At 51.5% G+C, this 20,076-nt stretch overlaps 1 protein-coding gene across 1 annotated transcript; it reads right to left on the bottom strand.

Annotated features, from left to right (window-relative positions):
• Positions 1-3,821: 3,821 nt before the first annotated feature.
• Positions 3,822-19,472, bottom strand: LOC119957935 (transmembrane protein 229B-like). Its single transcript, XM_038786151.1, has 3 exons — positions 19,292-19,472; positions 8,893-8,977; positions 3,822-5,305 (listed from the first exon to the last, which is right to left on the bottom strand). Exons 2-3 carry the CDS (start codon positions 8,923-8,925, stop codon positions 4,772-4,774), a joined length of 567 nt encoding a protein of 188 aa, XP_038642079.1. The 5' UTR covers positions 8,926-8,977; positions 19,292-19,472; the 3' UTR covers positions 3,822-4,771.
• Between the last annotated feature and the right edge of the window lie 604 nt (positions 19,473-20,076).

The raw sequence follows: 20,076 nt of genomic DNA, 5'->3' as shown, positions 1-20,076 counted from the left end.
GTGCTGTATTTTCTACGATCTATGTTTAAACTATTTGTAAAACAATCGTTGGGCTGGCGAACTTTCCTTTAATTCATTTACGGGATGTGGGCGTCGCTGGCTGGGCCCAGCATTTGTTGCCCATTCCTAATTGCCCCTTAGGAAGGTGGTGTGGTGAGCTGTCTTTCTTGCACCGCTGCAGTCCATGTGGTGTAGGTACACCCACTGTGCTGTTAGGGAGGAGGTTGTAGGATTCTGACCCAGCGACAGTGAAGGAACGGCCGATACGTTTCCAAGTCAGGATCGTGAGTGACCCCGGGTCAACGTCGTGTGGACTTTGCATTTTCTCCTCGTGTCTACATGGGTCTGACCCCCCACAACCCAAAAAAAGATGTGCAGGGTAGGTGGATTGGCCACGCTAAGTTGCCCCTTAATTGAAAGATTTAAAAACAAAAGAATGGTGAGTGACTGGGAGGGGAGCCTCCAGAGGGTGGTGCTCCCATGTGTCCGCTGCCCTTGTCCTTCTCGAACTATGACAGAGGTGTTTAAAAACCTTGAGGGGTTTAGACATCGCAAATAGAGAGGGGCACTGTTTCCAATGACTGCTTCAGGGTTAGGGTTAATGGGGACAGACCTCAACTGAGGAGTCAGAGTTGAGCGTGAGGAATAAGCTTTCTTTCCCAACCAGTGGCTCGGATCTGGAATGCCTGACGGGATGTCGGAATCTGATTCAACCGGAGTGGAATTGGGCGAGTATAAGAGGAAAAAGATGGTGGAGGTGTGGGAGAGGCAGTGGCGGTACTGTCACTGGACTAGCAATACGGAGAGCCAGGGTAATGTTCTGGGGACCTGGCTTCGAATCCCAACACAGCAGATGGTGAAATTTGAATTCAATAAAAAAATCTGGACTTAAAAGTCTAATGATCATCATGAATCGATTGTCGTGAAAAACCTCTCTGGTTAAGGGCAGCACGGTGGGGCAGTGGGTTAGCCCTGCTGCCTCACGGCGCCGAGGTCCCAGGTTCGATCCCGGCTCTGGGTCACTGTCCGTGTGGAGTTTGCACATTCTCCCCGTGTCTGCGTGGGTTTCGCCCCCTCCACCCCAAAGATCTGCAGGGTAGGTGGATTGGCCACGCTAAGTTGCCCCTTAATTGGAAAAAGAAAAAAAAACCGTCTCTGGCTCACTAATGTCCTTTAGGGAAGGAAATCTGACATCCGTTCTCAGTCTGGCCTACATCTGACCCACAGCAATGTGGTTGACTCTTCAATCTTAAATGGCCGAGCTGGCAGGCCACTCAGTTCGAGGGCAATTAGGGATGGGCAACAAATGCTGGCCACGTCCCCCACGTAAGAATAAAAAGAAATAGCAGGAGAATGGGAAAACCGGCTTATTCTTCCGACGCACCGGGGCAGGACACGAGGATGGCCTCCTCCTGTGATTCCGTCTCGGAATCTCTGATCCAGATGTAAATCTCGAATCGCTCGATTAGATTGCAGCCTGCAAGTCAATCCCAGGACTGGGAAAAGGAGGGGGGGGTTGCGGTTAGGGAGAGAGCGATTGCAGACTCAATGTCTGCCTTCTGCCCTGTAACAATTCACTGGGTCGGAACGGAGGGGCTGCAGTGGGATGGGGAATTCTAGATTGGGGAGGGTCTGATGGGGGAAAGGCTGGGGAAGTGGAGGGTGTGCGCGAGGGGGTGGATTCTGGGGTCTGGCTGGCAAGGAAATGAGGGTGGGTTGTGGGTGGGATTATGCTAGTAGGGTTGGGGGATTGTTGGAGTGGGGGGGGGGGGAGTGTTGCCATTGACAAGACCGGGAGCGTGACACAAGTACTCGGCTCGACCCCGGGCTCTCCGATTGCGGTTCCACATCCCCAGAGCTCCTCAAACTCCCAGGGATGGTTACTGTTTCTGCCTGGTTTCGAACTGGGGACCTGTAGCATGTTCGGGCAACGTGATGGCTGCTGCACGACAGACACATTGCCATAAGAACATAAGAACATAAGAACTAGGAGCAGGAGTAGGCCATCTGGCCCCTCGAGCCTGCTCCGCCATTCAATTAGATCATGGCTGATCTTTTGTGGACTCAGCTCCACTTTCCGGCCCGAACACCATAACCCTTAATCCCTTTATTCTTCAAAAAACTATCTATCTTTACCTTAAAAACATGTAATGAAGGAGCCTCAACTGCTTCACTGGGCAAGGAATTCCATAGATTCACAACCCTTTGGGTGAAGAAGTTCCTCCTAAACTCAGTCCTAAATCTACTTCCCCTTATTTTGAGGCTATGCCCCCTAGTTCTGCTGTCACCCGCCAGTGGAAACAACCTGCCCGCATCTATCCTATCTATTCCCTTCATAATTTTAAATGTTTCTATAAGATCCCCCCTCATCCTTCTAAATTCCAACGAGTACAGTCCCAGTCTACTCAACCTCTCCTCATAATCCAACCCCTTCAGCTCTGGGATTAACCTAGTGAATCTCCTCTGCACACCCTCCAGCGCCAGTACGTCCTTTCTCAAGTAAGGAGACCAAAACTGAACACAATACTCCAGGTGTGGCCGCACTAACACCTTATACAATTGCAACATAACCTCCCTAGTCTTAAACTCCATCCCTCTAGCAATGAAGGACAAAATTCCATTTGCCTTCTTAATCACCTGTTGCACTTGTAAACCAACCTTCTGTGACTCATGCACTAGCACACCCAAGTCTCTCTGAACAGCGGCATGCTTTAATATTTTATCGTTTAAATAATAATCCCGTTTGCTGTTATTCCTACCAAAATGGATAACCTCACATTTGTCAACATTGTATTCCATAAATACCATGGACGGTTAGTGTCATAACATGGATGGTTTGTGTCATAACACCCATGAGGATCACAGGGAAACAGCCACTGATCTCCCCTTAGGACTTGTGGATAACAGGGTAGGGGGCTGAGGCCAACCGTCTGCCGCTCGTCATGAGCTAACATAAAAGCCAGCCCAAAGCAGGGCCTAGAGAGACAGATCCTCCCAGCGCAGACTGCACTGGGAGTGAGGTGCTGCATTACACACACAATTGTAAATAAATCCATCTTCGTTTACAACCGCTTCCCACTTGAGTTGTTATAGTTGGTGCATCGTGGGCGGGATGACTTCTTGGCAAATCTGCAGCTGACAGTGAGACAGCTAGTCTCAGTGTAATGTGCAAATTCCCGAGGTAGCTGAGGTTTTGGGATTTACGCCCTTCACGTCAGGGACTGCAGCAAGTGCCGTTCAGCACTGGATTCCACAAACCGGGGACCAGATAGAAAGGCACTCGGGGTCTCCCAGGGGATTGGAGGCTGCCAGCTGCATACCCTCTGGGCAGGATGGTGTCCTGGCACTCCCACCTGGGTGTTAGCCTGGCACTGCCACGGTGCCCAGGTGGCATTGGAGACTACCTGGGGACCACCTGCAGGCTGGGGACCCTCGTATAGTGAGTATGGGCTGGAGGGGAGGTTGTGAATCGCTTTAGGGCCTCCGACCTCCCCACTGGTCAAAAGGGGGCTACATGTGGCCTCGCCTGCGCGCTCCCTTACACAACACGAATCGCTTTGAATAGCCATGTGTTTCTCAGCACTGCGAGCATCGGGATATGCGCGGCTAAACGCGCTCGCTATGGGACTTTCTTCCCATTTGGGTGAATCATGCCTCTGGCGTTGAGGCTAAACTAATCGGAGGCAAGCGAAACACTTCCCTCAGCCCAAGCGAAACACTTCCCTCAGCCCAAGCGAAACACTTCCCTCAGCCCAAGCGACATCTCCTCCGGCTCCCCAAGCATTGCCCAATATCAGGGATTGGAGTCAAGAGTGTGTGAGCTGGGTGATCTGAGCTTTATTGTGTACGTGTGGGCATCCGCCTAGTCTGCAGCAAGCAGAATGTCACGTGCCCCTGTGAGATTCAGTGGCTGGAACCCAGTGTGTGGCACCTCGCCACCCCGGCAAGCCAGAGCTTTCCAAAGGGTTTGAGTAAATCCTGGAAACAGAATGTGTCGCTTATTTTCTCCACTGGATGGGCTTTTATTGTGATGGCATGGACCAGAAAGGGATAAGTCGGATCTAGAGCTACGAGCGGTCCTTGGATAACATTCGGGCACATGCATTTCCCCCAACCCTCTGGCTCCTGAACACGCTTTGTGGTTTTCGTGATAACACTGTGTTCTCCCCAGCGAGACCTTGACCCTCATCTATCGATCTGTTCACTCTGCACTGTCCCTGAACAGAGGGGGTGCAACTGATTTGGACCCATTCTTTGGGTGTACCAGCAAAAACAGTATGGAAAGTATGCACCGAGAGAGCTATGCACAGAGAGTGGGGCCTTTGCAGAAATGCACGTAGTCATTCCCACACCCTCTGGCAATAAGTCAGGTAGCATAAAATCAGCATAACATGCAGCAGCGGTGATTGCATTGCGAGAGCTTGCCGCTTTCACATGAAGTGAAAGAAGTTATTCTAAATACTCGAAGAGGCCCCCACCGTAGTCAATGTCGGTGAGGATAAAATACTTGTTAACGGACAGTGCGTGCACTGTGACTGAGGACAATTCAGTGAGCAGCTTAGCAGTAACACGGGCAGTACGCTTAAACCAGATCGCACTGCGCTGGAGTCAGAATGCGGTTAAAAAGGATTCTCCGTCGTTGAAAAGTAAAATGCGCAAGAGAATAACCGGTTTAATGGGTTTGAGGTCCTTTGTTGCTGTTTGTTTCCAACTCTGGAAATGTAAACGAGAAGACTTGAAGCTCAGGCGGAACGGGGAGCGAATGCCTTACTCATCCCATCAAGTGGCCCCACAGTGTCTCTGGGGCGATGGTAGGGGTTCGTGGCTCTCCAGTCTCATCGAATCGCAGACGCAGGGTATTCCTGATCACCAGCTTTTCCACGATGAAGGACGCACAGAACCAGGGGACTGCATACTCCAGTGTCACTAACCCCATGAAGTCATAATCAAACTGGGTATAGTCCCAGGGGCAGGCGTTGAACTGGCGCAGAATAAACCCAGTCGAGAACTCCCAGACGTAGGTCCAGAGGGTGTAGATGAGGCATCTCACCACGCTGGGGTATCGGTCTTTGAGGTACAGGTACATTCGCTCCACCACCATGATTGAAGTGCCATAGATAAAAAGGGCCCAAACGCTGGTAACGCCTGGGAATTTCCAGTTACAATTGACCACAAACTCCCAGGTGGCTGTAAACATCACCTCGCAGAAGTAACCATGGATGGCGTAAAGGTACCACCGGGAGAGGGCACTGAGCGGCTCGACATACGGCATCATCCTCCTGCCTTCCCGAAACTGTGCACATACCTGAACCAAAAGAGATCAAGGTTATTTCCAGCAGTGTTAGTCAGAGACAATACCCAAAGCCGTGAGACACTCTGCACACCAAACCCAAACTCTTACCCCCCCCACCCCAAGCGAGAAGGGACCGCTCCCAAAACCAAATCAGCAAGTCCTGAAGCCAGAGGGGTCTGAACCCCCAAATCAATCCTCATTCCCCTAAATCTGCAGGTACCTGCACTCCAAAACCATGGGGAAAGATTTGACCAAATGAATTCCTTTTTTTTCCAATTAAGGGGCAATTTCATCCACGAGGCACATGTTTGCGTTGTGGGGGTGAGACCCACATAGACACGCCACCCCAAAACCAGACAGACAGTCACCCTGTACCCCTAAACCAGACAGTCACCCTGCACCCCAAAACCAGACAGACTGTCACCCTGCACCCCAAAACCAGACAGACAGTCACCCTGTACCCCTAAACCAGACAGTCACCCTGCACCCCTAAACCAGACAGACTGTCACCCTGCACCCCAAAACCAGGCAGACAGTCACCCTGCACCCCTAAACCAGACAGTCACCCTGCACCCCAAAACCAGACAGACAGTCACCCTGCACCCCAAAACCAGACAGGCTTTCACCCTGCACCCCATAACCAGACAGTCACCCTGCACCCCAAAACCAGACAGTCACCCTGCACCCCAAAACCAGACAGACAGCCACCTGCACCCCAAAACCAGGCAGACTGTCACCCTGCACCCCAAACCCAGACAGTCACCCTGCACCCCAAAACCAGACAGTCACCCTGCACCCCAAAACCAGACAGACTGTCACCCTGCACCCCAAAACCAGACAGACTGTCACCCTGCTCCCCAAAACCAGACAGTCACCCTGCACCCCAAAACCAGACAGTCAGTCTGCTCCCCAAAACCAGGCAGACTGTCACCCTGCACCCCAAAACCAGACAGTCACCCTGCACCCCAAAACCAGACAGTCACCCTGCACCCCAAAACCAGGCAGACAGTCACCCTGCACCCCAAAACCAGACAGTCACCCTGCACCCCAAAACCAGACAGACTGTCACCCTGTACCCCAAAACCAGACAGTCACCCTGCACCCCAAAACCAGACAGACAGTCATCCTGCCCCCAAAACCAGACAGTCACCCTGCACCCCAAAACCAGACAGTCACCCTGCACCCCAAAACCAGGCAGACAGTCACCCTGCACCCCAAAACCAGACAGTCACCCTGCACCCCAAAACCAGACAGACTGTCACCCTGTACCCCAAAACCAGACAGTCACCCTGCACCCCAAAACCAGACAGACAGTCACCCTGCTCCCCAAAACCAGACAGACTGTCACCCTGCTCCCCAAAACCAGACAGTCACCCTGCACCCCAAAACCAGACAGTCACCCTGCACCCCAAAACCAGACAGTCACCCTGCACCCCAAAACCAGACAGTCACCCTGCACCCCAAAACCAGACAGACAGTCACCCTGCTCCCCAAAACCAGACAGTCACCCTGCACCCCAAAACCAGACAGTCACCCTGCACCCCAAAACCAGACAGACAGACACCCTGCACCCCTAAACCAGACAGACAGTCACCCTGCACCCCAAAGCCAGACAGACAGTCACCCTGCACCCCTAAACCAGTCACCCTGCACCCCAAAACTAGACAGACAGTCACCCTGCACCCCAAAACTAGACAGACAGTCACCCTGCACCCCAAAACCAGACAGACATAGAACATAGAACAGTACAGCACAGAACAGGCCCTTCTGCCCTCAATGTTGTGCCGAGCCATGATCACCCTACTCAAACCCACGTATCCACCCTATACCTGTAACCCAACAACCCCCCCCTTAACTTTACTTTTATTAGGACACTACAGGCAATTTAGCATGGCCAATCCACCTAACCCGCACATCTTTGGACTGTGGGAGGAAACCGGAGCACCCGGAGGAAACCCACGCACACAGGGGGAGGACGTGCAGACTCCACACAGACAGTGACCCAGCCGGGAATCGAACCTGGGACCCTGGAGCTGTGAAGCATTTATGCTAACCACCATGCTACCCTGCACCCCAAAACTAGACAGAGTCACCCTGCACCCCAAAACCAGACAGCCTGTCACCCTGCACCCCAAAACCAGTCACCCTGCACCCCAAAACCAGACTGTCGCCCTGCACCCCAAAACCAGACAGTCATCGTGCACCCCAAAACCAGTCACCCTGCACCCCAAAACCAGACAGACTGTCACCCTGCACCCCATTCCCTGTAACACTCCCTGTAGCTGAGTGGATTGGATTGGATTTGTTTCTTGTCACGTGTACCGAGGTACAGCGAAAAGTATTTTTCTATGAGTAGCTCAACCGATCATTAAGTACATAGAAGAAAAGGGAATAAAAGAAAATACATAATAGGGCAACACAGGGTATACAATGTAACTACATAAGCACCAGCATCGGATGAAGCATACAGGGTGTAGTGTTAATGAGGTCAGTCCATAAGAGGGTGATTTAGGAGTCTGGTGACAGCGGGGAGTGGCATTCTAAGCTGAGGAACTGTCTCTGTAACCTTTTCCTGCCTTCAATCCCTCCGATCTGCTGGTAGCCTCAATGTATGGCTCCCATTTTTATTAGGTTCCTGATTGAAGGGAAGCACTGGTGGCGCAGTGGTTAGCATTGCTGCCTCACGGCGCATTCTTCCCGTGTCTGCCCTAAGCGGCGATAACACAAATTAGGAGCAGTCAAAGGTGGCACAGTGGTTAGCACTGTTGCCTTACAGCTCCAGGGACCCGGTTTCGATTCCGGCCTTGGGTGACTGTGTGGAGTTTGCATGCTCTCCCCGTGTTTGCGTGGGTTTCCTCCGGGTACTCCGGTTCCCTCCCACAGTCCAAAGATGCGCAGGTTAGGTGGATTGGCCATGATCAATTGCTCCTTAAGGTCAAAGATGCGCAGGTTAGGTGGATTGGCCATGATCAATTGCTCCTTAAGGTCAAAGATGTGCAGGTTAGCTGGAGTTACGGGAATAGGGTGGAGGGGGAGTTGCTCATTCAGAGGGTCGGTGCAAACTCGATGGGCCGAATGGCATCCTCTGCACTGTCGGGATTCTATCATTAGTGGCCGAGGGATAATTGGATCAATCCTAATTTTGAACATCAGGCCGTTCTTATTTTTCTGCAATATTTGTTCCATCAAATTAATAACAGCTGGAAATCCATAACCCAGGATAATTTAGGAAGTGGAGTTGGGGATCTCCCGGCTGCACAGGCAGGAACCCAGGGGATGGAGGTGACGGAGCACGACTACCATCAACAGGAGGGCTCAGTACAGCGTGACGTTTACATAAGCAGATTCCCTCAGAAAAATGAGAACACAGGCAATGCGTGCAGGGTGAGATTTTTAATAAAAGCACAATACTGCGGATGCTGCAAATCTGGAATAAAAACAGAAAATGCGAGGAAAACCCAGCAGGTCTGGCATCCACCTGGGGAGAGGGAAACTGAGTTAGCGTTTCCAGTCAGCTTGATTCTTCCTGACTTTTAATCACTTCCGTCGATCGTCGATTTTTAAGGAGAAATATTAAAAGTTCCGATTTTTTAAATTACCTTTTTCCTTCTGTGACCAAGACTCAAATCCATTGTGGGTGCTGATTGGACGGCGGAACATGAGATTGAGGCTGCGGCCTTTCACCTGTGGGAACGGGGTCAAAACAAATTAAATGATATCGACCCCTTCACCTCTTCAAAGTGACTCAAAGACTAAACAGTGTCCTTCAGTGGCAGTAAATATCACGCTGCCCACATAATTTAATGTTGCCCGCTTGACAGTCAGCGAGAGCCCCCGGTTGCCCACTTTTCGTAAAGGCCCACTCAACTAAGGGCTAATCAGACTCTTAACAGGCCCTCCCCACAATAAAGGGCCCCCCAGGGACGGGAATCCTGCCCTCTGAGAACCGGCAGCCAGATGTTGGCAGCTGTGCATTGGCTGACAGTGCCAATGGGAGACGGTGGCCGCTGCTGGTAATTGCACTCATCCAAGGCACAGGTTTGATCGCTCGGGGGGGACCCAGGGTGAGTGATGGGGGTCAGCAGCAAGGGCAGGGGGGTGGTTCTCAGCAGATGATGCCAGCTCCCTCCAGCAGGCACTGCCTTTGAACGTAGCTCCCGAAACCTTCCCCCAGGAGCCCACAGGCAACCCCATTTAGTTTTGGGTTCCCGCATGGTGGGTCCTCTGCCCTCTCCTCCCCTGCTTAATTTTCGGAGAGCCAATGTTGAGGGACCATCTTGTCAGAGAGCGTCAAACAAACAATTCTGTGGGAGTGCTGCACTGTCAGAGGGGCAGTATGAGGGGGTGCTATATTGCCAGAGGGCCAGCACAGAGAGGGTGCTGCACTGTCAGAGGGTCAGTATTAACGTGTCCCACTGTCAGAGGGTCAGTACTGAGGGAGCGCTGCGCTGTCAGAGGGTCAGTACTGAGGGAGTGCTGCATTGTCAGAGGGTCAATACTGAGGGAGTGCTGCACTGTCAGAGGGTCAGTACTGAGGAAGTGCCGCACTGTCAGAGGGTCAATACTGAGGGAGTGCTGCACTGTCAGAGGGTCAGTACCGAGGGAGTGCCGCACTGTCAGAGTGACAGTACTGAGGGAGTGCTGCACTGTCAGAGGGTCAGTACTGAGGGAGTGCCACACTGTCAGAGTGACAGTACTGAGGGAGTGCTACACTGTCAGAGGGTCAGTACTGAGGAAGTGCTGCACTGTCAGACGGTCAGTACTGAGGGAGTGCTGCATTGTCAGAGGGTCAGTACTGAGGGAGTGCTGCATTGTCAGAGGGTCAGTACTGAGGGAGTGCTGCATTGTCAGAGGGTCAATACTGAGGGAGTGCTGCACTGTCAGAGGGTCAGTACTGAGGGAGTGCCGCACTGTCAGAGTGACAGTACTGAGGGAGTGCTGCACTGTCAGAGGGTCAGTACTGAGGGAGTGCCGCACTGTCAGAGTGACAGTACTGAGGGAGTGCTGCACTGTCAAGAGTGTCAGTACTGAGGAAGTGCCGCACTGTCAGAGGGTCAATACTGAGGGAGTGCTGCACTGTCAGAGGGTCAGTACTGAGGGAGTGCCGCACTGTCAGAGGGTCAGTACTGAGGGAGCGCTGCACTGTCAGAGGGTCAGTACTGAGGGAGCGCTGCACTGTCAGAGGGTCATTACTGAGGGAGTGCCGCACTGTCAGAGGGTCAGTACTGAGGGAGTGCTGCACTGTCAGAGGGTCAGTACTGAGGGAGTGCCTCACTCAGTGGCTGTGTCTTTTGGATGAGACAGTGAAGCCAAGGCCCTATTATATGTAAACAGTCCCACGGCACACTGTTGAAGAAGAGCATGTGACTTCTCAGATGTACATCCCTCCAGGAAAATTCTTCAAAATGATGATTTTCTCATTGCTTTGTGGGATCCTGCTGTGCGTCAATTCGCTACGAAGCGTCCCACATTACAGTGCTGAACTTCAAAACGCTTTGTGAAATCAAGCTGGGTTGTGAAAGGCGCTACAGCAATGCAAGTTCCATTTGTTGCATATCTCGGTTGCATATCGAGTCCAGCATTGTCTATACTTCTGGATAATGTCCTGTCCAATCCTGTTACAGCATCACAAATCCACAGCAGACAATCTCTCCAGTTCAGCATCGTCCATCACTTTACCAAGTGGCCACTGGGTCCACTGTGCTCTCGAGTGCTCCTTTGCTATCTGGCATCTGTTTAAATGACGGCGAGCCAGCGAGGGTCGAAGCAAGAAGCCTGTTTATTGTATACGCTGGATATAATGATCTTGACACACACCCTCTAAGTTTCCAGTGGTTAATTGACCCATTTTAGATAAAACATAGGAATGAACAGGGCAATATTCTCCTGTGCAATCTAAGCATTTCTCATTGTGCTAATCGCAGAATTATTGTGGCGCAAAAGGCCATTTGGCCCATCCTGTCTGCACCCACTCTCCAAACGAGCATCGTGACTCAGTGCCGTTCTCTTGCCTTTTACCCCCGCACATTGTTTCTGCTCAAATATTCATCTAATCCCCTCCTGAAGGCCTCGATTGAAGCTGCCTCCACCACACTTCCAGGCCCCGCATTCCAGACCCCAACCACTCGCTGGGTGAAAAAAGTTTTTTCTCACATCGCGTTTGCGTGTTTTTCAAATCACTTTAAATCTGTGCCCCCCCCCTCGTCCTCCATCCTTTTGCGAGCAGGGACAGTTTTTCCCCGTCTACTCTGTCCAGCCCCCCCCCTCATTATTTTGAACAACTCTATCGAATCTCCTCTCGGCCTTCTTCTCCCCAAGGAGAACAGTCCCAACCTCTCCTGAAGTTTCTCATCCCTGGAACCGTTTTTGTAAACCTCTTCCGCTCTCTCTCCGATGTGTCCACATCCTTCCTATAGTGTGGCGCCCAGAACGGTGCGCAATATTCCAGCTGAGGTCCGGACACCACAGGGACATAGGGGGGTTGGATTCTCCAATTTTGAGGCTACGTCCCTGCGCCGGCGTGGGAACAGTGGCATTTTATGACCGAAAAAAATGGCGTAAAATGGCCGCCTATGCTCCGTTTGGCCGGGGGCTAACATGCCGGCAGTGCCGGGCAACCAGTTCTAGCTGCCAATACCGTCCGGAGAATTGCCGGGTCCGTGGCCGTGCGTGCGCAAGGCGGCAGCCCGCAGCGGCCGCGTGTGAACCCGGCCCGTGAAATGGTCCCCCTTCCTTTGGCCGGCTCGCGGGCCCCCAGCCCCTGATAATGTCCCCCTTGCCCGCGGACCGGCCCTCCCCCCCGAACTGTGGCGGCGCTCGGCTGAGCCCGCAGCCGGCACGCCCGGGTTCTCGGCGGAACAGCCAGGCAGCTCCTTCCTCGAGGCTTTGCCCTGTCCTGTTGGCGCTCGGCAGCTGCGGACCGGGAAAATAAATATCTTTGTGAAGAACGTCCACCTTCAGGTCCATTCTGATGTTTATTCTCCGCCTCCTCATCGTCTCACACCATCAACACAGCCTCCTGAGCCCTCAGCCCCACTCTCTCGCCCACCCCAACAACCTCATCAACAATCTAGCTCTGCCCTAAAGTGGTTCAAAGGTTCTGCTTCCGTGGGCCTGTCGGGGAAGAGAGTTCCAAAGACCTTCTGAGAGAAGAACTCTTTCCTCAGTCCCGTTTTAAATGGGCGATCCCTTGTTTTTAAACAGCGACGCCTAGTTCTAGATTCTCCCACAAGAGGAAACTGTCGTGTTAGGTACACTAGTATAACACTGGCTGCAACTGGATGCAGCTTAGATCAAAAAGATACTCCAGACCTTGAAGTTAGTTCAATCAGGTTTATTGAATTAATAACACAGTTAGCACAGTTCTCTGTGAGTTCAACTCCCTGCTAACTTAAGTGCGGTTACTCTGTCTGACTGAACCAGACTAGCTCTGAGCCACGTGCTGGAGGTGTGAGATTGTAACAACACCCTTGACTGACTCTCTCGATGTTCAACAGTGGAAAGAGGTGGAGTGTGAGTGCCTTGTGTCTTTTATAGTCGGATCCCACCCCTGAGTGTCCTGCCTGCTTATTGGCCATGTCCTGTTCTCTGTGCCCATTAGCTGCTTGTCTGTGCCTGCCTGTATATCACTGTGTGTGTGTGGCTGCATATCATGACAGAAACATCCGTTCCACATCCACCCTGTCACGTCCCCCTCAGGATCTTGTCTGTTTCAAGCAAGTCTCCTCTTACTCTTCGAAACTCCAGTGGGCACAGACCTCATCTGTATTTAGCCTCCTCAACCTCTCTCTGTGGCAGAGAGCTCCGCATTAACCATAGAATGTACAGTGCAGAAGGAGGCCATTCGGCCCATCGAGTCTGCACCGGCTCTTGGAAAGAGCACCCTACTTAAGCCCACGCCTCCACCCTTTCCCCGTAACCCAGTAACCCCAGCTAGCCCATTCTCACCACGTTCTGGGTAAAGACATTCTGCTGAATTCTATATTAGATTTTAGTGAATCCCTTACAAATATGGCCACTATTTCTGGCCTCACCACACATGTGGACACATTTTCACTACAACTTCCCCATGAAAAATCCCTTCTAATTTTGAAGACCAGTATCAGGTGTGACGATTGTAATAAATTGGTGTATATATATTGTATTATATGTATCTGGTGCAGTATTTTTTTTGTTAACCCCAGTTTAAAAGACAGACACTATGGCTGCAAAAGAGTGCAATTAAGATGTCGTCAAAATAAGGTTGTTTCCTGAAAGGAGCGCACTCTCTCTGTGTCTCCAAGCAGTCTTTGAAAGGAATTCTTCATCTAAAGATTGGCAAGCAATCCTGTGTTTATTAACTGTATTTAAAAGTGGGTTTTGACCCGGGATGGGTTTTGCTTGACTGGAGATAAAGAGGGTAGCAAGTAGAGGTTAAAGTGTTTCTTTTTTATTATTAAGCATTGTTTAACTAATATGTAAGCTATATTTCTGTGATATTAAGGTAGTTTAATACTGTGTTAATAATAAAGTTTGTTTTGATATACCGTATCCCTGTTTTTATGCAGACTCACTCCTGAGTAAAGTATCATTTCCTCACCGTTTTACACATGTATTGGGGTTTCTGTCCGGTATCCTTGCACATGTTGGGGTCTTGTCCGGGATTGTAATACAGGGCACCCCTCAACCACCCAGGCAAGTGGAGTATTCCATCACACTTCTGACCTGTGCCTTGTAGATTGTGGACAGGCTTTTGGGGGGGGGGGGGGTCTGCAATACTTGCAGCCACAGTATTTATATAAGATACAGGAGTAGAGTTAGGCCATTCGACCCATCATGTCTGCTCCGCCGTTCTATCATGGCTGATATGTTCCTCATCTATTACCTACAATGTTACAAAGACCAAGAGCTGGATTGTGAAATCAGCCAGAGCATCTCCTCCCTGGAACACGGACCGAGGAGTGGGAGCCGGCAATTTAACCTCCCAAGCCTAAACATCTTCAATGTGATCATGGCTGATCCCATCCCGTACCAGCCTCCCCGGACAGGCGCCGGAATGTGGCGACTAGGGGCTTTTCACAGTAACTTCATTGAAGCCTACTCGTGACAATAAGCAATTTTCATTTCATTCTGGCTTCAGCTCCACCGTCCTGCCCGTTCTCCATAACCCTTCAACCCATTGCCGATTAAAAATCTGTCTAACTCCTCCTTAAATTTACTCACTGTCCCAGCATGCCCTGCACTCTGAGGTAGGGACTTCCACAGATTTACAACCCATTGGGAGAATAATTTCTCCTCAAATCTGTTTTAAATTTGCTACCTCTTACTCTAAGATACGGGCAGCAGGGTGGCACAGTGGTTTGCACTGTTGCTTCACAGCTCCAGGGCGCCCCAGGTTCGATTCCCGGCTCGGGTCACTGTCTGTGCGGGATCTGCTCGTTCTCCCCATGCCTGCGTGGGTTTCCTCCGGGTTTCCTCCCACTGTCCAAAGATGTGCAGGTTAGGGTGGATTGGTTATGATAAATTGCCCTTAGTGTGCAAAAAAAAAGGTTAGATGGGGTTACTGGGATAGGGTGGAGGTGTGGCTTAAGTAGGGTGCTCTTTGGGATCTCTCTGTTGTTTAAAATGTGAAAATATTAAAATTATAAATGCCTCAATAAAATATTTTCTACAAAAAAAAAGTAGGGTGCTGTATGCAAGGGCCTGTGGAGACTCAACTGGGCAAATGGCCTCCTTCTGCATTGTAAATTCTATGACCTCCCGTTTTAGAATGCCCCACAAGAGGAAGCATCCGCTCCACGTCTACTTTATCCATACCTTTTAGCATCTTGTCTACCTCAATTTGATCTCCCCTTATTCTTCTAAATTCTAGAGAATATCGGCCTAAACTGTTCGATCTCTCTTCATACGACATGCCCCTCATCTCTGGAATCAATCTCGTGAACCTCCTCTGAACTGCCTCAAATGCCACTACATCCTTCCTCAAATAAGGGGTCAAAAACCGTGCACAATACTCCAGGTGCGGTCTTAGCAATGCCTTGCATAGTTGCAACAACACTTCCTTACCTTTATACTCAATTTCTTGTTCTAGAAATGCCAACATTGCATTTGCTTTCTATATTATCTGCTGTACCTGCAGGCTCGTTTTCTGTGCCTCATGCACGAGGACACCCAGATCCCTCTGCAGCGCAGCTCCCCGAAGTCTCTCCCCGTTTAGATAATAAGTTGCCTTTCAATTTTTTTCGACCAAAATGTATGACCTCACACTTATCCACGTTAAACTCTATCTGCCACATTTTGGCCCACTCTCCTGTGGCTGGGTCCAGTTCAGTTTCTGGACTGCAGTAACCCCCAGGATGTGGATTGTGTGGGGGGGGGGGGGGATTCAGTGATGGTAATGAAAATGAGAAATGAAAATCGCTTATTGTCACGAGTAGGCTTCAAATTAAGTTACAGTGAAAAGCCCCTAGTCGCCACATTCCGGCGCCTGTTCGGGGAGGATGGTACGGGAATTGAACCGTGCTACTGGCCTGCCTTGGTCTGCTTTAAAAGCCAGCTATTTAGCCCAGTGTGCTAAACAGCCCCTGATATTGAATGTCAAGGGGAGATGCTGTCTTGTTGGAGATGGTCATTGCCTGGCAGTCATGTGGCGTGAATGTCGCTTGTGACCATGCAAATGCTAAAATAAATGAATTAATTACTGTGACTGATAAGTCTGCTCGTTCGAGAATAGGTACATGGCAATGGGTCATAGTTTGAGTTGTCGCTTCGTAAGCCGGACACTCAATTTTCTGTGTGTTCCAATTTTCCCAACCACATTCTCCCCGTGTCTGCGTGGGTCTCACTCCCACAGCCCAACAAGATGTGCAGGGTGGGTGGATTGGCCACGCTAAATTGGAAAAAAAGAATTAGGTACTTTAAATTTATAAGGAAAAATGGGGCTGGTGACCTGCGGTTAGAGAAGATAAAGTATGAGTTAAGGGGCTCAGCAGGGGGAGTTGAGAAAAGGTGGGGGGTGTTTGTGACCGTGTTTGAGGAGCCGTTCATGGGAGGGGGAGGGGGGGAAAAAGGGGGAGGGGTGGGGGGTGAAAAAGGGGGAAATATGTACAGACTGTATAGTTGATTGTTGGGAAGTATGTTTATTTACAGTAAACTATTTTGATGCGTGTTATAAAATTCATTTTTAAAAATTGATCCTTCCGCCAAGGGGAAACCAGCCCAGAAACAACACGATTTTCATAATGGATGGTTAAGGTTGAAGCAGTTGATCCCACCCCTACCTCTCCGCTGAGGTAGTGAGTCCATCTCCTACCAGGACTCCTCCATCCACCACCACCCCTCTCCGCTTCTCCAGGCCAATGACCAAGGTCGGTGTGGGCGATGGCCCCCTCCTGGATTCTCCGTCCCGCCGCGCCACATTTCTGTTTCACCCCGCCGGCGGGACACTCCGTTACACCGACTGGTCAATGGGGTTTCCCATTTGTGGGGCAGCCCCGCGCCGTCGGGAAACCCCCGGGCTGCCAGCAAAACGGAGCATCCCGAGGGCGGAGAATCCCGCTTCCAGGCAATTCAGCTCTTCGAGCCTGCTCGGCCATTCAATCAGATCATGGCTGATCTCTTCCTGGTTACAAATCCAACTCCCACCTGTCTCCATATCCCTTTAACCCATTTTTTAAAATCAGAAATATATCGATCTCCTTCTCGAGACCATTCAAAGGCAGCATGGTAGCATGGTGGTTAGCATAAATGCTTCACAGCTCCAGGGTCCCAGGTTCGATTCCCGGCTGGGTCACTGTCTGCACGTCCTCCCCGTGTGTGCGTGGGTTTCCTCCGGGTGCTCCGGTTTCCTCCCACAGACCAAAGATGTACAGGTTAGGTGGATTGGCCATGCTAAATTGCCCGTAGTGTCCTAAAAAAGTAAGGTTAAGGGGGGGGTTGTTGGGTTACGGGTATAGGGTGGATACGTGGGTTTGAGTAGGGTGATCATGGCTCGGCACAACATCGAGGGCCGAAGGGCCTGTTCTGTGCTGTACTGTTCTATGTTCTATGACTCGGATTCCACTGCACTATGCAGCGAGTTCCAAAAATAATAATTATTATTGTCACAAGTAGGCTGACATTAACACTGCAATGAAGTTACTGTGAAAATCCCCTTGTCGCCACATTCCGGTGCCTGTTCGGGTACACAGAGGGAGAATTCAGAATGTCCAATTCACCTAGGAAACACGTCTTTTGGAACTGTGGGTGGAAACCGGAGCACCCGGAGGAAACCCACGCAGACACGGGGAGGACGTGCAGACTCCGCACAGACAGTGACCCAACCGGCAATCGAACCCAGGTCCCTGGAGCTGTGAAACAACGGTGCTAACCACTGTGCCGCCCACATGCACATTGAAGAATAAACACATTTTTTTTCAAACAATAAAATAAAAAGTGAAATGTCTGCAGTAGGCCTTTGATCCACCATGAGAAAGCTTCACCATGTATCCCCCGGAGATACCTTGTTTGCTTTTCAGAATCTCTGACACACAGTAATTGTTGAACATGTCCCCATTTCCTTATTTTCATTCACAATATAACCGTTATCAGTCTTCAGGCGTCTCACATCTGCTTAACCCTCTGCCAATTTGCATTTCTATTCATGGCGTTTCATTAATGCTCGTTTGTTCTCATTTCTTTTGAAGCAGTATACCTTTCTGTCGAACTCCACTGATCCTGATTTTAAATGTTTCCACTCTCGGTGGTGTCAAGATTCCCCCCCCCCCCCCCATCCCCCAACCGTCTCGTTTAATTCTTTGGCGCGATGTGGCCGTCGCTGGCTGGGCCAGCATTTATTGCCCCATCACAAGTTTAGGGGCAGCACGGTAGCATGGTGGTTAGCATAAATGCTTCACAGCTCCAGGGTCCCAGGTTCGGTTCCCGGCTGGGTCACTGTCTGTGTGGAGTCTGCACGTCCTCCCCGTGTGTGTGTGGGTTTCCTCCGGGTGCTCCGGTTTCCTCCCACAGTCCAAAGATGTGCGGGTTAGGTGGATTGGCCATGCTAAATTGCCCGTAGTGTCCTTAAAAGTAAGGTTAAGGGGGGGGAGTTGTTGGGTTACGGGTATAGGGTGGATACGTGGGTTTGAGTAGGGTGATCATTGCTCGGCACAACATCGAGGGCCGAAGGGCCGGTTCTGTGCTGTACTGTTCTATGTTCTAAATTACCCTGGAGAAGTTGGTGGTCATAGAATTTACAGTGCAGAAGGAGGCCATTCGGCCCATCGAGTCTGCACCGGCCCTTACAAAGAGCAGCCTACTCAAACCCACGTATCTACCCTATCCCCGTAACCCCCACTTAACCTTTTTTGCACACTAAGGCCAAGCAGGCCAGCAGCACGGTTCGATTCCCGTACCAGCCTCCCCGGACAGGCGCCGGAATGTGGCGACTAGGGGCTTTTCACAGTAACTTCATTTGAAGCCTACTCGTGACAATAAGCGATTTTCATTTCATTTTTTTTTTCAAGGGGCAATTTATCACGGCCAATCCACCTAAACTGCACATCTTTGGACAGTGGGAGGAAACCGGAGCACCCGGAGGAAACCCACGCAGGCACGGGGAGGACGTGCAGACTCCACACAGTCACCCAAGCCGGGGATCACAGTGGTGAGTCGCTCTCTTGAGCCGATGCAGCCCCTGTGGTGTAGGTGCACCCACTGTGCTGTTAGGGAGTTACTCTTCCCCAGTTATATTTTCATTGACTCAAAATTACTTTTTTTCCCCAATCTATCCGAACCTGTATTTATGTTTTTTCGCAATCATTATTTTAAACTGAATTATGTTGTGATTGCTATTGCCTGAGTGCTAACCTCTCAACCGAACCTGCTGCTGGAGGGGTCAACTCTCAACCTAACCTGCTGCTGGAGGGGTCAACTCTCAACCTACCTGATGCTGGGGAGGACTGTCAACCTAACCTGCTGGCAGAGACACAGCCCCGCCCCCGCCGCTTCCCATTGGTTCCCCCTCCCGTCAATCACGCCTACCTGGCAGCGATGCTGGAAAGTGGAGACAGGCGGGGGGGACGAGCCTCAGTGGCTGGGGGCGCGCTCAGGCTGATTCCTGGGAGCGAGCGGCGCGCTCGGTCTGCCGGGTCGTGTCCGCGGGCCGCCTCCCCGCTCCCGTTGCCGTCGCCTCAACCGGCGCCACACCTCCGGCCGGCGGAAAGGGACGTCAGCCCGGCGTGACGACGTCACCGGCGAGGCCCCACCCCCGGCGGGCTCCGCGCAGGCGCAGTGCGCGGACGGACTGGGGAGTGATTGGCAGCTGGACTGGGCCGGGGAGGCGGGGCTGCAGTGGGGGTGGGGCTACAGTGGGGGTGGGGCTGACCTGGGGGTGGGGCTACAGTGGGGGTGGTGCAGTGGGGTGGGTCTGCAGTGGGGGTGGGGCTGTCCTGGGGGTGGGGCTGCAATGGGGGTGGGGCTGTCCTAGGGGTGGGGCTGCAGTGGGGATGGGGCTGTCCTGGGGGTGGGGGCTATCCTGGGGTGGGGCTGTAGTGAGGGTGGGGTTGCAGTGAGGGTGGGTCTGCAGTGGGGGGTGGGGCTGCAGTGAGGGTGGGGTTGCAGTGAGGGGGAGGGTTGTCGGGGGGGGGGGGGGGGGGTGCTGCAGTGTCGTTGCCTGGCACTTGTGTGGTGCAATGTAACTTGCCAATTAACAGCCGAGTCTGAATGTTGTCCAGGACTTGCTGCATATGGAGATGGATTGCTTCATTATCTGAATAGTCGCGAATAGTGCTGAATGAAAGGTTAGAACATAGAACAGTACAGCACAG

The sequence above is a fragment of the Scyliorhinus canicula genome, chromosome 27 (genome assembly GCF_902713615.1).
Source record: "Scyliorhinus canicula chromosome 27, sScyCan1.1, whole genome shotgun sequence".
NCBI lineage: Eukaryota > Metazoa > Chordata > Chondrichthyes > Carcharhiniformes > Scyliorhinidae > Scyliorhinus > Scyliorhinus canicula.
The sequence above is the reverse complement of the archived record's forward strand: the minus strand, read 5'-3'. Positions and strand labels throughout refer to the sequence as shown.